Source organism: Sitophilus oryzae, unplaced genomic scaffold (assembly GCF_002938485.1).
Source record: "Sitophilus oryzae breed Bouriz unplaced genomic scaffold, Soryzae_2.0 scaffold_578_pilon_pilon, whole genome shotgun sequence".
Classification (NCBI taxonomy): Eukaryota; Metazoa; Arthropoda; class Insecta; order Coleoptera; family Curculionidae; genus Sitophilus; species Sitophilus oryzae.
Window position 1 is genome coordinate 1,400,655 of NW_022147171.1, and position 15,352 is coordinate 1,416,006.

A 15,352-nucleotide genomic window follows, 5' to 3' on the forward strand; every position below is an offset into this window, starting at 1 on the left:
TTATCAATATACCCATGGACTATTGACATTTTAGATTCTTTTTAAAGATGTACCAAATTTTTAAAGAGTGCAGATACTAATATTGTCGATATAATTCGTTTATTTCATTAAAAAATAAAAAAACTGTTTAAATATTTGTTAAAGAGGACCAATTAATATGATTTCAGTATTCAAACTACATTAACTGACTGTTTGCGTTGATTAATAATAATTGCTCCAAATACTAAAAAACTGAATTTTGTATGGGCATTAGACAGTGTGATAAAAAGTAACACCTTAAAAATGATATTTCATTTTTTAATAAATGCTTATTTATAACAACAAAGACTTTAATTTGATAATTTATTATTATATTGATTTCTGACTCAAAAATCCACATTTATTTATAATAATTTATTAACGAACACAATTAAGTATGTAATTAATTAGTATATGGGCGGAAATAATGGTGTTATATTTAATTAATGATGGTATACTCTTTTTATAAAGATTTAAATAGTGTTCTTTTTGCATACAAATGGACTAGTAATATTATCGTTTTGCTAAAAACGATAATATTACTAGTCTGTGCATTTTGTACATTTGTTGCTTTAAAAACAATCTAGAATGTCAATATTCCATGGATATATTGATAAATGAGGTCTAAATTATAAGAAAATGCATTTTCTATGAAAACTTGAAGGGATAGGTAAAGAATGGTATAATATAATTTGATAGACAATTTAATTGTGCATCTGATTCTCCTAAAATATACAGGGCATTCCATTTAAATTAAAGTTTGAAGCTAATAATTATTTAAAATAAATTTTTAGACACTCTGTATAAGGTAGTATTATTTTTATTATTGCAACACAGTAACTGATCAATAAATAAACTTCATTAAATATTTAGTATTAAAAACATTGATACCCTTGGAGAAATGAAGCTTTAAAATTTTTACTGCAATTTCACAAAATTGAAAATATTTCAAAAACGGTAAGATTTAAGTATAATAAACCTTAATCAAATTTACCTTTATTTTAATCGTAGAAACTAAAAATGTAATAATATAAAGGGTGTTCCATTTAAAAAAATACAACTTTGATATTTTTTATTTATTTGGGACACTCTGTATCTTATAAAAATATTCCATCCATGTATTCTACAACATATTAATCTGTAGTATGTAACTATCGTGACGTCATAAATCTCGGTCCGAGGCTGTTCTATTAGAGACGGCATTGCGTCAGCATGGCCGCAAGTTGCTAACCTAATAAAATTAACACTAGAAAACCCCGCGGGAACTGTCAAATTCAAAGTTATTCGTTTCATAGACTATACCATATGTATGTGTCGTTAAAAAATACTCACATACTCTCAATTGACGTTTTACCTTAACACATTAGTTAATATAGTTCAAACTCAACCTCCTGTGTTCAGAAAACTGGATATTTAAAAAGCAAAACTGGTTAACAGGTGATTCTATCATAAATATTCTCATAAATAAGACTATCATAAAAATTATATGATAAAGTTAATAGCTAACATATATTTCTTCTGTATAATCACCTTTCAGGATTTTTAAAACTACTTTTTTCAAGAAATTAATGGAAAAAAAGCAAATTTTCCTAACCGCAGAACCTTACAAAAATTCTCGGTGCCCACTCGGTGCCCACTGGGCGAGTATATAAACGCTCAACTTGTAGATTGTACTTTAGTTTATAATCATCTGCTGATGATGCTAACATGGTTAGCGAAACGCGCGTCCAGTGTAAAAGTAAAAGTGTTTTGGTGTATTGTGGTGATTTAGTGTTTTTATTTTGCTGTTTAACACCAAAGGTTCCAACCCTCAACTGTAATCTTCGATGGCTTCACGGTCAACGGAACTGAATCTTTATCGTAAGTTTAGTACTAAGATTAGGTTATTAGGTGCAGATATTTGGTTTCTTAAATCATGCAAAGCCAATTCAGTTTATCCTAGTTTTATTAAAGTTGATATTCCGAAAAGTAACGTTAGTGATAAGGTAGAGAAAATTGCAAAACAAAAATGGCTTGATTTAGAAATCAAATTTCTGTATAGTAAACGAAGTAGGCTTGAAATTGAAGCCTATGGACTTTACAAAAAACTTACTTATAAGCTAACTAATGTAGAGTATGAATGTTGGTGTCTCTTTCAGAGAAATATGTTTGTGGTTATCAATTCAAAATTTGTTAAAAAAATGTCCATTTTGAATAGTAAGTTTAAAAAATTAAAAAGCTCTAAAAACAAACATGTTTTCCAAAGAGACATAAACATAGTAGAGAATCTTTCTTCGCAGACTTTTGATAAACAAGAGCTCAGTTTATTAAACAAAGGTTTAAAGTTTGCATTGCCCAACTCTGGTAGCGCTTTGGAGGAAATCGTCGTTGGTGTTGAAACTGCTATTCAGCACTTGCCCGAGGCTTCTAAAGTATTTGCAAGAGAGGCTTGTAGAAATCAGTTATCAAAAAATATCGTTTCAAGTAAATCATTAAAATCTAACAAGGAGCACAATATTGTCAAGAGTTTGCGTAACAAAGATTGTTTCTACCTAAAAGCTGATAAGGGAAATAAGGTTGTTATATTAGATAAAAAAGACTATTACGATAAGGTTAACAACTTAATCGATAATGGCCCCTACATAAATTTGAAAAAGAATCCTTTGTCTAAGATGGTAGCAGACGTTAAAAAAACTCTAAAAGAATGTAACACCCTTATTGATCTTTCTTTAAAGAGGAAATTGCAAGTATCCAATCCCTCATTACCAAAATTGTATGCTTTGCCAAAAATTCATAAACCGGACAAGTCTATGCGCCCAATTGTATCGGCTGTAGGTTCTCCGACTTATAATTTGGCAAAATGGTTATCAAGGGAGTTCGAAAATTTACCTGATCATGAACCTTCTTTCGCAGTTAAAAATAATATTGAATTCATTAACAAAATTAAAGATATAACATTGCATGAAGGTGAAATTTTGGTCTCCTTTGATGTATCTTCGTTGTTCCCAAGTGTTCAATTCCACATACTTTAGGCTACTTGAAGGAATTACTGAACGCAAATGGTCTCGACAACAAGACTGTGACTGAATATATTGAGCTTACATCGTTATGTATGAAACAAAATTGTTTTCAATTTAATAACAACTTTTTGAACAGCAGGGCAATGGGTAATCCATTGTCTCCATTTTTTGGCTAATTTATTCATGAGCAGGTTTGAAGTGGAGGCTAAGAATCAGTTTGAGTATTTTCCAAGAGTTTGGTTTAGGTATGGGGATGATATTTTGCTGTTTTTGACACACATCAGACACCATAGATAATTTTATTTCTAAGTTAAATAATCGTTTTTCTTCCATTAAATTTACGCATGAAATTGAGAACAACGACAGATTACCATTTCTAGATGTATTAGTTATTAGAAATACTAATAATTGCCTGGAATTTGATATCTATAGGAAAAATACCACCACACGTAGATATATTCCTAATGAATCACATCATAGTGTTGAACATAAAATGGCTAGTTTCTATTTCTTAGTTCATAGATTACTTAGTTTCCCACTTTCCAACGAAAGATATGAAATAGAAAGAGATTACATTAGGAATGTAGCTGAGTGTAATGGATATTCTCCTTCCCTAGTTGATAAGTTAATTAGAAAACGTAGGTATAGGTTAATGATTTCTGAAAATTCGACTTTTCAAGTGGAGAAAGATACGTCTAAATATTTTTCGATACCGTTTGATAGAGAGTTATCCCGTGGTCTAAAAGGAATTTTTAGGAATGTCAATTATATACTTGTGTATAGTGCTAATAATAAATTACAACAATTATTAGGTAATCCAAAAGATAAAACACCTCCACTGGAAAGGTCGGGTATTTATGATATTTCTTGTAAAGATTGTAATCAGAAATATGTTGGGCAAATTAGAAGATCAATATTAACTAGATTTAAAGAACATTTAGCTCAGATAGGATATGGTAGACCGGATAAATCTTGCGTTGCCGAACATATTGTTGATAAAGAACATTGTATAGATCTTAATAACTTAAAATTACTTAAACAAGTCTCAAATTACAGGCAATTAGATGCATATGAATGCATCAGAATTAATAAATGTAAAGACAGTATGAACAGAGACAACGGTCCAATTCCTTCAAGTTCTTTGTTCCTACTACTCTAGTGGCAGAAATCTAACTGTTACGCTCAGTGGGCTCTGACTCGGTTGGCTAGATTTTGCCACGCTCACTCGGTGCCCACTGGGCGAGTATATAAACGCTCAACTTGTAGATAGTACTTTAGTTTATAATCATCTGCTGATGATGCTAACATGGTTAGCGAAACGCGCGTCCAGTGTAAAAAGTAGAAGTGTTTTGGTGTATTGTGGTGATTTAATGTTTTTATTTTGCTGTTTAACACCAAAGGTTCCAACCCTCAACTGTAATCTTCGATGGCTTCACGGTCAACGGAACTGAATCTTTATCGTAAGTTTAGTACTAAGATTAGGTTATTAGGAGCAGATATTTGGTTTCTTAAATCATGCAAAAGCCAATTCAGTTTATCCTAGTTTTATTAAAGTTGATATTCCGAAAAGTAACGTTAGTGATAAGGTAGAAAAATTGCAAAACAAAAATGGCTTGATTTAGAAATCAAATTTCTGTATAGTAAACGAAGTAGGCTTGAAATTGAAGCTTATGGACTTTACAAAAAACTTACTTATAAGCTAACTAATGTAGAGTATGAATGTTGGTGTCTCTTTCAGAGAAATATGTTTGTGGTTATCAATTCAAAATTTGTTAAAAAAATGTCCATTTTGAATAGTAAGTTTAAAAAATTAAAAAGCTCTAAAAACAAACATGTTTTCCAGAGAGACATAAACATAGTAGAGAATCTTTCTTCGCAGACTTTTGATAAACAAGAGCTCAGTTTATTAAACAAAGGTTTAAAGTTTGCATTGCCCAACTCTGGTAGCGCTTTGGAGGAAATCGTCGTTTGTGTTGAAACTGCTATTCAGCACTTGCCCGAGGCTTCTAAAGTATTTGCAAGAGAGGCTTGTAGAAATCAGTTATCAAAAAATATCGTTTCAAGTAAATCATTAAAATCTAACAAGGAGCACAATATTGTCAAGAGTTTGCGTAACAAAGATTGTTTCTACCTAAAAGCTGATAGGGAAATAAGGTTGTTATATTAGATAAAAAAGACTATTACGATAAGGTTAACAACTTAATAGATAATAGCCCCTACATAAATTTGAAGAAGAATCCCTTGTCTAAGATGGTAGCAGACGTTAAAAAAACTCTAAAAGAATGTAACACCCTTATTGATCTTTCTTTAAAGAGGAAATTGCAAGTATCCAATCTGTCATTACCAAAATTGTATGCTTTGCCAAAAATTCATAAACCGGACAAGTCTAAGCGCCCAATTGTTTCGGCTGTAGGTTCTCCGACTTATAATTTGGCAAAATGGTTATCAAGTGAGTTTGAAAATTTACCTGATCATGAACCTTCTTTCTCAGTTAGAAATAATATTGAATTCATTAACAAAATTAAAGATATAACATTGCATGAAGGTGAAATTTTGGTCTCCTTTGATGTATCTTCGTTGTTCCCAAGTGCTCCAATTCCACATACTTTAGGCTATTTGAAGGAATTACTGAACGCAAATGGTCTCGACAACAAAACTGTGATTGAATATATTGAGCTTACATCGTTATGTATGAAACAAAACTGTTTTCAATTTAATAACAACTTTTTTGAACAGCGGGAAGGTACAGCAATGGGTAATCCATTGTCTCCATTTTTGGCTAATTTATTCATGAGCAGGTTTGAAGTGGAAGCTAAGAATCAGTTTAAGTATTTTCCAAGAGTATGGGTTAGGTATGTGGATGATATTTTTGTTGTTTTTGACACACATTGAGACACCATAGATAATTTTATTTCTAAGTTAAATAATCGTTTTCCTTCCATTAAATTTACGCATGAAATTGAGAACAACGACAGATTACCATTTCTAGATGTATTAGTTATTAGAAATACTAATAATTGCGTGGAATTTGATATCTATAGGAAAAATACCACACGCTGATATATTCCTAATGAATCACATCATAGTGTTGAACATAAAATGGCTAGTTTAAATTTCTTAGTTCATAGATTACTTAGTTTCCCACTTTCCAACGAAAGATATGAAATAGAAAGAGATTACATTAGGAATGTAGCTGAGTGTAATGGATATTCTCCTTCACTAGTTGATAAATTAATTAGAAAACGGAGGTATAGGTTAATGATTTCTGAAAATTCGACTTTTCAAGTAGAGAAAGATACGTCTAAATATTTTTCGATACCGTTTGATAGAGAGTTAACCCGTGGTCTAAAAGGAATTTTTAAGAATGTCAATTATAAACTTGTGTATAGTGCTAATAATAAATTACAACAATTATTAGGTAATCCAAAGGATAAAACATCTCCACTGGAAAGGTCGGGTATTTATGAAATTAATTGTAAAGATTGTAATCAGAAATATGTTGCGCAAACTAGAAGATCAATATTAACTAGATTTAAAGAACATTTAGCTCAGATAAGATATGGTAGACCGGATAAATCTTGCGTTGCCGAACATATTGTTGATAAAGAACATTGTATAGATCTTAATAATTTAAAATTAATTAAACAAGTCTCAAATTACAGGCAATTAGATGCATATGAAAGCTTCAGAATTAATAAATGTAAAGATAGTATGAACAGAGACAACGGTCCAATTCCTTCAAGTTCTTTGTTCCTACTACTCTAGTGGCGGAAATCTAACTGTTACGCTCAGTTGGCTCTGACTCGGTTGGCTAGTTTTGCCACGCCCACTCGGTGCCCACTGGGCGAGTATATAAACGCTCAACTTGTAGATTGTACTTTAGTTTATAATCATCTGCTGATGATGCTAACATGGTTAGCGAAACGCGCGTCCAGTGTAAAAGTAAAAGTGTTTTGGTGTATTGTGGTGATTTAGTGTTTTTATTTTGCTGTTTAACACCAAAGGTTCCAACCCTCAACTGTAATATTCTGCAGATTAAAATAAGTAAAAAAGTCCGTATAAATGTATGTCCTAAAATGCTTAGTTTCGGAGATACAGGGTGTAGAAGTTTCATTTTTATTGCGATTTTTTTCAAATAATTTATGAAGTAACAAAAAAAATTGGATGAAAGTTGGTGTCTGAGAGTTTTTTGACATAATAAATTTGATTTTGATGTCAATATGACTCCTACTTGTAGAGGGCGCCACCTACATATGTTTTAACTGGTTTGAAGAGTAATAACTTTTCGTCCATATCTGTATGAAATTATTGAGTAAAAAAATATACATTTACAACTTTTTTACATAAAAAAGGTCTCTTGGTAAAAATCGCTACGAGTAATGATTCTCAAGATATTTGGAATTGAAATTAGTAATTCCTGTAATCATTGACATAAATTAAACATGTTCACTAAATAGTTATTTGACTGAAACCATAAATATGATTTTTTTTGTCAAAAGTCCAACAGAAACTGTCTAATCATCATTTTTTCGCAGAAAAACTTATGATTAATTAAAAAAAATAAAAATGTATTATTTCAGTCAAATAAGTATACTTAACGTGTGCTTATTTTTTGTCAATAATGACATGTATTGACTATTTCCATTCTAAATATCTTGAGAACGGTTGCTCGCAGCGATTTTTACCAAGAGATATTTTTTACGTAAAAAGTCATGGAAATGTATATTTTTTTAGTCAGTAGTTTTATACAGGTACAGACGAAAAGTTATTACTCTTTAAAACAGTTAAAAGGCATATGGTGGCGCCCCTTACAAATAAGAGTCATTTTGACATCAAAATCAAATTTCTCGTGTCACAAAACTCCCAAACACCAATTTTTATCCAAATATTGACGTTACTTCAGAAATTATTTGGAAAAAATCGAAATAAAAATGAAACTTCTACACCGTGTATCTCCGAAACAAAGTATTTTAGGACATACATTTATACGAACTTTTTTACTTGTTTTTTATCTGCAAAAGATGCTTCCAAAATTTCCGGAATACAGTTCGGACCACCCTGTATATGCCATATACAGGGTCCGGCAATAGTGCGTCGGGCATCTGTAGCTCCTAGAATAAAAAACTTGGGAATTTTGATTAAGTGCAAACCTAAAGTATGTACTAGGATCTATTTCAGGAAAATATTTTAACTTCTATAGGGTGGCTCAAAAAAGTGTGAGTGGATCGGGATGATTTTTTTAAATGGAACACCCTGTGTATTATTGCATTTTTTGCTTCCTTTCAGATCACTTTACATAATCCTAAGACATGAGTAAATATATTTTGATAATTTCAGAGATATTAATAAATAAATAAAAATTATATATTTTTAAGTCTTTCTAAAAAAATTATTAATAATACAACAACTGTCCTGAAATCAATACTATATTAAATATTTACTTTAAATAGTCTGTACTTACTTTGCTATAAATATGGAAATCGTAAATCATACAGGATGTTCAAAATTCTACGCCAAACTTTCTAAAATACAAAATTATGTTTCTTCGTTTTTTTAAATGGAACAAAAATGGAAAAATAATATACAGGGTATATTATTTTTTCAATAGATGGAGAATTAACAAATGAACATTTTTTGTATTTAGAGTATTTCAAAAATTTTAACGGTTTTGCATATATTCCCGGTTTTATATTTCATATGACATTTTGCACAGTAAATTTTATCAAAGCCACCCAATGATTTTTCTCTCGTATTTTACCATTGAAAGCGCCATAAGAAATAATACTGCGTGTATCCGCAAAACTATTAAAAATTTTGAAATACTTTAAATTCAAGAAATGTTATTTTTTTAATTCTCAATCTAATAGAAGAATAATATACAGGGTGTTCCATTTAAAAAAACCAAGAAAAATTATTTTATATTTTAGAAAGTTTGGCGTAGAATATTGAACATCCTGTATGATTTACGATTACCATATTTTATAGCAAAGTAAGAACAAACCATCTGAAGTAAATACCTAATATGGTTTTGAGTTCGGAACAGTTCTTGTATTTTTAATAATTTTTTAAGAAGGGCTGAAAAATATATATTTTTGATTTATTTTTTAATATCTCTGAAACTATCCAAATAGATTTACTCATATCTTAGGATCATGTAAAGTGATCTGAAAGGAAGCCAAAAATGCAATAATATACAGGGTGCTCCATTTAAAAAAAAATAATCCAGATCCACTCACACTTTTTTGAGCCACCCTATAGAAGTTAAAATATTTTCCGGAAATACGTCCTGAAACTTTAGGTTTGCACTTAAACAAAATTCTAAAGTTTTTTATTCTAGGAGCTACAGATGCCCGACGCACTATTGCCGGACCCTGTATATTATGACATAATATATTTAAAAGATATACTTTTTTAATTGGACTGTGAAAGCTGCTGAAGAATTTCCACATATACTTTATTTTCAAAAACTAAATAATATACAGGGTGAGTTTTCTACGATGTTTTTGTGGGTATCTCGGAAACAACTGGAGTTAGAAAGTCGGTTAAATTAGGAAAAAATTGCAGTTTTGTGGGAACATAAAGATGCGCCTTTCAGATTTTTGAAAAAGTTCATGGCTTACTAGATATTTCGAAAAAAACAAATTTTGGCTATTTTAAAAATGGTCCCTAATTCCATTATAATACATTTAAAAAAAAAAGTTTTCAGATAAAAGTTGTAGATAATCACAATCTTAATGAGATTGTGTTCTTCGCTTTTTTCTTTAATTTTTGACATATGACACAAACTTATGTTTTTTTTTAAATGGAAACCATAGTTGGCTATGACTTCATAAAAATCGCCATTTTTTAAGCTTTTCAGCGGTATAAGCTATAATATGGTTTTTTCCAAAAATTGCTGAGTTATGGCCAATTCTTATGGTTTTTAAACAATTTTACTTAATTAGCCATGGAAACAAGTTCAATCGTCTTTGCTCTCAGAAATGTCAAACTGTCACATCGAAACTTTGTAAATTAAAATAACCAAAAATTGAAAATAAGAATTTTTCAAATGAAGAAAAGCGTGTAGGATTATTCGTTCGACTTTTCTTGGCTATACATTTTCGAGGATGCGTTACATACGCTTTTTAGAGAACGATTTTCAAGAAAAGTTAAATTTAGAGATTCGCGCATCAATAGATTGGTTCCAACATGACTTTCATTATGACACCCCCCCCCCCTCTCCATGATGAAATAAATGTTAAAAAAAGTTATTTATATCATAATTATTCAAACTCAGGGATAGGAAGAGTTGGACTAATTATTGCAAGGGCCTCCTCTATCACCTGACCTATCCATTTTAGATTTTATGCGGTATATTTTTTTAACATTTTCTAAAATAACTTAAAGTGTATGCAGTGATATTTTTTTTTTTCAAGTTTTATTTTGTGTAATACCACTTTATAGTCTTATACCACTTTACAATTGACCGAAAAGCCATCTATTGTTTTATGTATGGACCTGAGAAGAACATATTATTCGTACTTAATTTATAGAATACGAGTAGGAATTTGCATTAACACTGCAGTGATTAGCACATCACTGTACAGGGTGGTCGAAATTGGCCTGTTTTAACAGAGAAAACCTATTTCCTGACTAGATACCCATACAGCCACGGTACGTACCTGGTACGTAATGTTGGGACGAACGTCAGGTCCCTGGTACGTTCAAGTACGTACCGGGGACGTACATTTTCCAACGCTCTGTACGTCCCCGGTACGTCCCTGGGACGTGGCAATGTACGTACATTCCAGGTACGTACATTTTATGTTTTGTTCCGGACCAAAACCGGACGTAAAATGATCGAAAGTACGTACAATGTACGTACTATGGACGTACATTTTTCAACGACGTTTACGACCTAGGAATTTAATTAGAAATAATTCAATGGAAGTCAGCTTAAAATATTTATTAATATAAAAACTCAGGTACAGGATCATCCCTTATGTCTTGATATACCCGTGAGTCTGGCTTCGGTCCGGCAGCTACACCCTTAGCGCACTCTGTCTTTTATTGGATGTTGATAGATATTTTATTTTTTTATTCTCGAACTGCTTCTAACTAAAAAATACAAAAAGAAAACTAAGTATTCAAATATCTAATTCTTGCCTCTGTTTTGAAAAAATTGAATGAGCCGATTCTCAATCATTCGAGGTTATGACTGTGCTAGGTGAAATAGTCACATTATATTATTACACTTTAACTTACCTTGAAACAACGAGAAACGAAGGCAACGACAAAAGAAAACCAGGCGGAAGCCTACGGCCACCACGACACACACAAAACACATACACAATCGAAAACTGGATCGGAGTAGGTGCGCACTCAGTGTATTGTTGTTTTTATTTTTTACGTTGATTAATAACAGATGGAACTACACTGAGTGCGCACGTGCGCTCTAGCTCTGCCAATCGAAAACGCCATTAGAAACCGCCCGACTTCCGATTCCGACAAGACTCGAATGTGAACGAATAACTTAGCGGGAAATTTAAACATAGGACTGCATAATTTTCCTGTAAGGCTTGATTGCATAATATATTGCATTTTTCGTATTTTGCATCAGATTCCTTCAAAGGCTGTCATGCATTATGGTCATTGGATAATTTAGGAAATCATTTTTTATAGCGGTCGGGTTAGATTTATTAATAAGAGAAGTAGAGGTAGGTTAGAGTGACTTGAATTAACGTTACCCTAGAAAAGATCCACTGATCCAGTCCATTCATTATTATAGGGTATATCTGACCAAAATAATCCAGTCATGATATTAAAATTAAATAACATTTTGTAATGCCTTTTCAAAAATTGTCAAGATACGTACGTAGTACGTACTCACATGTACGTCCGTAGTACGTACTCGCATGTACGTCCGTAGTACGTACTCGCATGTACGTCCGTAGTACGTACTCGCATGTACGTCCGTAGTACGTACTCGCATATACGTCCGTAGTGAAGTCCTACAATGTACGTAAATAGTACGTACATGGGGCACGTACTATGTACGTATACTTTTGTACGTACATAGTACGTCCCTAATTGGTCCCGGGACGTACCGACGTAAAATGGACATAAAATGTACGTCCTTGGGACGAAGTGTGCTGTATGGGTAGAGCAAAACCGACATAGATGTCATAAGCTCGATTTCTGAGAAACGCTTAATGGCCTAAACCGCCTGTTCATATTTTCACTGCCAACCGAGATACGGAGTCTTTTTGAATTTTTTACCAATTGGAAAATTGCCAATAACTTTTGTATTTCCCGGAATAAAAAAATTCTGTAAAACCGTTCTTAAGGCACTTTTTTAAGCGCAATCCAGTGCCGTAGTCACTTTTTTTCTATACTTGCTTTTTTAGTCAGAAATAATAAAAAATATTTTTTTTTAAATAGAAATCATAGTTGGCTATGAACTTAAAAAAATGCTGGCGTTTAACCCCTCCAACGATATAAAGTTATGTGTATTTATTTTTAAAAATGACGGAAATATTACGTTTTTTATCTTTGTATCGAAGCGGGCCTTGATTTTGTGTTGACCTATAGTTGCCTAATTATTTTTATGACAATTTAATATTCTATGTCATTATTTATTTGCATAATTAAAGACTTTTGAGAAGGTAAATCAACATTCGATTTCGACCGAGATTTCAACCACCCTGTACAGTACAGATAGATACAAATTTATTCAGAACTACAAAATACACTAAAATATGGAAAAATAAAAGAAGTATTTTGAAATGAAAATTACTCAACCAGTATGTATATTTATTTTGCAATTTGAATTTTACTGCATTTAGTTCCTAGATATCTCATATCTGTAAATCTGTAGAAAGCTTAATAAAAAAAATATTGTATTTATATGCGTTTTTCTTATTTTTTATTATTTAAAAATATCGAAATCATTATGAAAAATACAGGAATATATCCATGTCAAGTTGACATTTTTGTTTTAATATTTCATGCACGTCAACTCGACAGAAAAAAATGTCTCATATTCCAAAATTCATTTGTGCTTTTGAAATTAATAATTAATACGCTTTAAGTTAACAATTATGGATGTATTAAATTCGGAGTGTCCGAAATTACCGTGGATGATAGATTTTTATTCTTCAGAAGATGGAAAAGTGCTGAACAGCCAATGCTCGGCGGCATTTGCTGAAAACGGCTTGAGACATTTAAGCAATTTGAATATTAAATCAAAAGCACCAATATTCCGATCCACACAGCTGGTATGTACAGTTCCTTTAAAGGCTACATGCAATACAATAGAAGAGCTTATGATAAATGGTATGTCAGTAGCGAGGATATCAGCGCCCGGAAATGACACAAATAAACTACTTGAGTTGGTTACAAAAATTCGAACAATTTTAGAAGCATACAGTAGAAAAATAGGAAGAATATATCCATTAGCCTTTGCATTAGACGTTAAAGGTCCGGAAATCCGAACAGGACAGCTAGAGAAAAACAAAGAAGAAATTTTCCTTCCCAAAGGTAAAGTGACCACACTAACAACTGACGAAGCCTATGAAGAATTTGTTAGTGAAGATATGATTTTTGTTGACTACTCAAAACTTCCCGAAATAGTGCAACCCGGTGACAAAGTTTTACTTGAGTATGGCGAATTACATTTATCAGCTATTGAAGTTGCTGAAAGTATAATACGATGTATTGTTGAAAAAGCAGGGAGATTTTTTAATCGTTCTTCAGTTATAGTTCCTAATGCTCCTATAGATCTTCCTGTAGTATCAGATGAAGATAAAAGTATAATTCAAATGGCTTTAAAATTAAACATTGACTTTTTGATGGTTTCTGGAATTCATAATAGCCAGAATATTGCTGATATAAGGAAACTAGTAAGTGAAGATGGAGATAAAATTAGCATAATATCTAAAATAGAGAACTCGTTGGCCGTAGAAAACATTGACGAAATTATCGCCTGCTCAGATGCCATATTTGTAGATTGCGAACGCCTACTAGTAGAAATTCCTAAGGAAAAGGTATTTTTAGTCCAAAAATCAATACTGGCTAAATGCAATTTAAGCGGGGTTCCAGTAATATGTTCAACGAATATTAATAACGTGGCATCATTATCGAAATCGGAAGTTTGTGATATTGCAAACAGTATTATTGATGGAGCTGACGCCTTACTTATACACCAAAACGTTTGCGCAAAGGAAATTGTTAAAGAAGTGGCCGTTGTGTGTAAAGAAGCTGAACCTGCTGTATATCAGCGACAAATCTTCAATGAACTTATTTACAATATACCAACACCAAATGAAGCTATTTATTCATTATGCATTTCCGCAGTTGAAGCCTCGTTAAAATCTAGCGCAGCAGCGATTATTTGCTTAACTACTTCTGGTAGAACTGCAAAGGTACTTTCCAGATTCAAACCTAGATGTCCAATAATTACGATAACAAGATATCCGCGAATAGCAAGATCTCTAAGATTAAATAAAGGAGTAGAACCGTTAATATACTTGAAGACCTTTGATGGAAATTGGAATAAAGATGTAGATGAAAGGATCCAACTCGGAATAACGTATGGAAAACACCTTGGATATATTAGAATGGGAGATGCGGTAGTGACAGTATCGGGAAGTAAACCAGAAGTAGGATTGCCAAACAACATCAAAGTCGTATTTGCTTCCGATTATGATACGCTAGTAAAAAGAATGCGATCTAATTGAAAAATTTTCTGTATATATTTAAAAAATTTTAGTATAAAAAATGAAAAATTTCTGTATAAAAAATGAAATATACTTTATATCATCATATTAATAAATATCTAGAATAAAAACTTTTTTGGCAAACCTAAAATATGCACTAGGACGTATTTCAGGAAATTATTTTAACTTCTATAGGGTGGCTCAAAAAAGTATGTGTGGAACAGGATAAGTTTTTTTTAAATACAACACCCTGTATATTATTACACTTTTGGTTTCCTTTTAGATCACTTTACATAATGGTAAGATATCTACATATATATAAAATGCTAATGTTTATCTGTGTCGTCTCTACTGAAGTAACGACTAGCTCTAGAAAGTTGCTTTTTTAATTAAAAGACAGCTAACTGTCGTCGCCGGATTTTTTGTTTTTCATTTAATTAAAAAAAAAGCATCTTTTTCCTGATGTCGTGGCGGATGCGCCAGGCTTCAACTAGTGAGTAAATATATTTCGATAATTTTAGAGACATTAATAAATTAATAAAAAATATATATTTTTCATCTTTTCTTAAAACAAATTATTAAAAATACAAGAACTATCTCTCACTGAAATCAGAATTATATTAGGTATTTACTTTAAAT

General features: G+C 31.7%; 1 protein-coding gene across 1 annotated transcript; it reads left to right on the forward strand.

Moving 5' to 3' along the window:
* The first annotated feature begins 13,001 nt into the window (after positions 1 to 13,001).
* LOC115887647 (pyruvate kinase-like) lies at positions 13,002 to 14,840 on the forward strand. The gene has a single exon (XM_030907111.1). It carries the CDS (start codon positions 13,097 to 13,099, stop codon positions 14,732 to 14,734), a length of 1,638 nt encoding a protein of 545 aa, XP_030762971.1. The 5' UTR covers positions 13,002 to 13,096; the 3' UTR covers positions 14,735 to 14,840.
* Positions 14,841 to 15,352: the final 512 nt, after the last annotated feature.

Excerpts from the sequence above, each read along its gene's own strand:
- LOC115887647 (XM_030907111.1), top strand. The coding sequence starts at position 13,097 with ATGGATGTATTAAATTCGGAGTGTCCGAAATTACCGTGGATGATAGAT.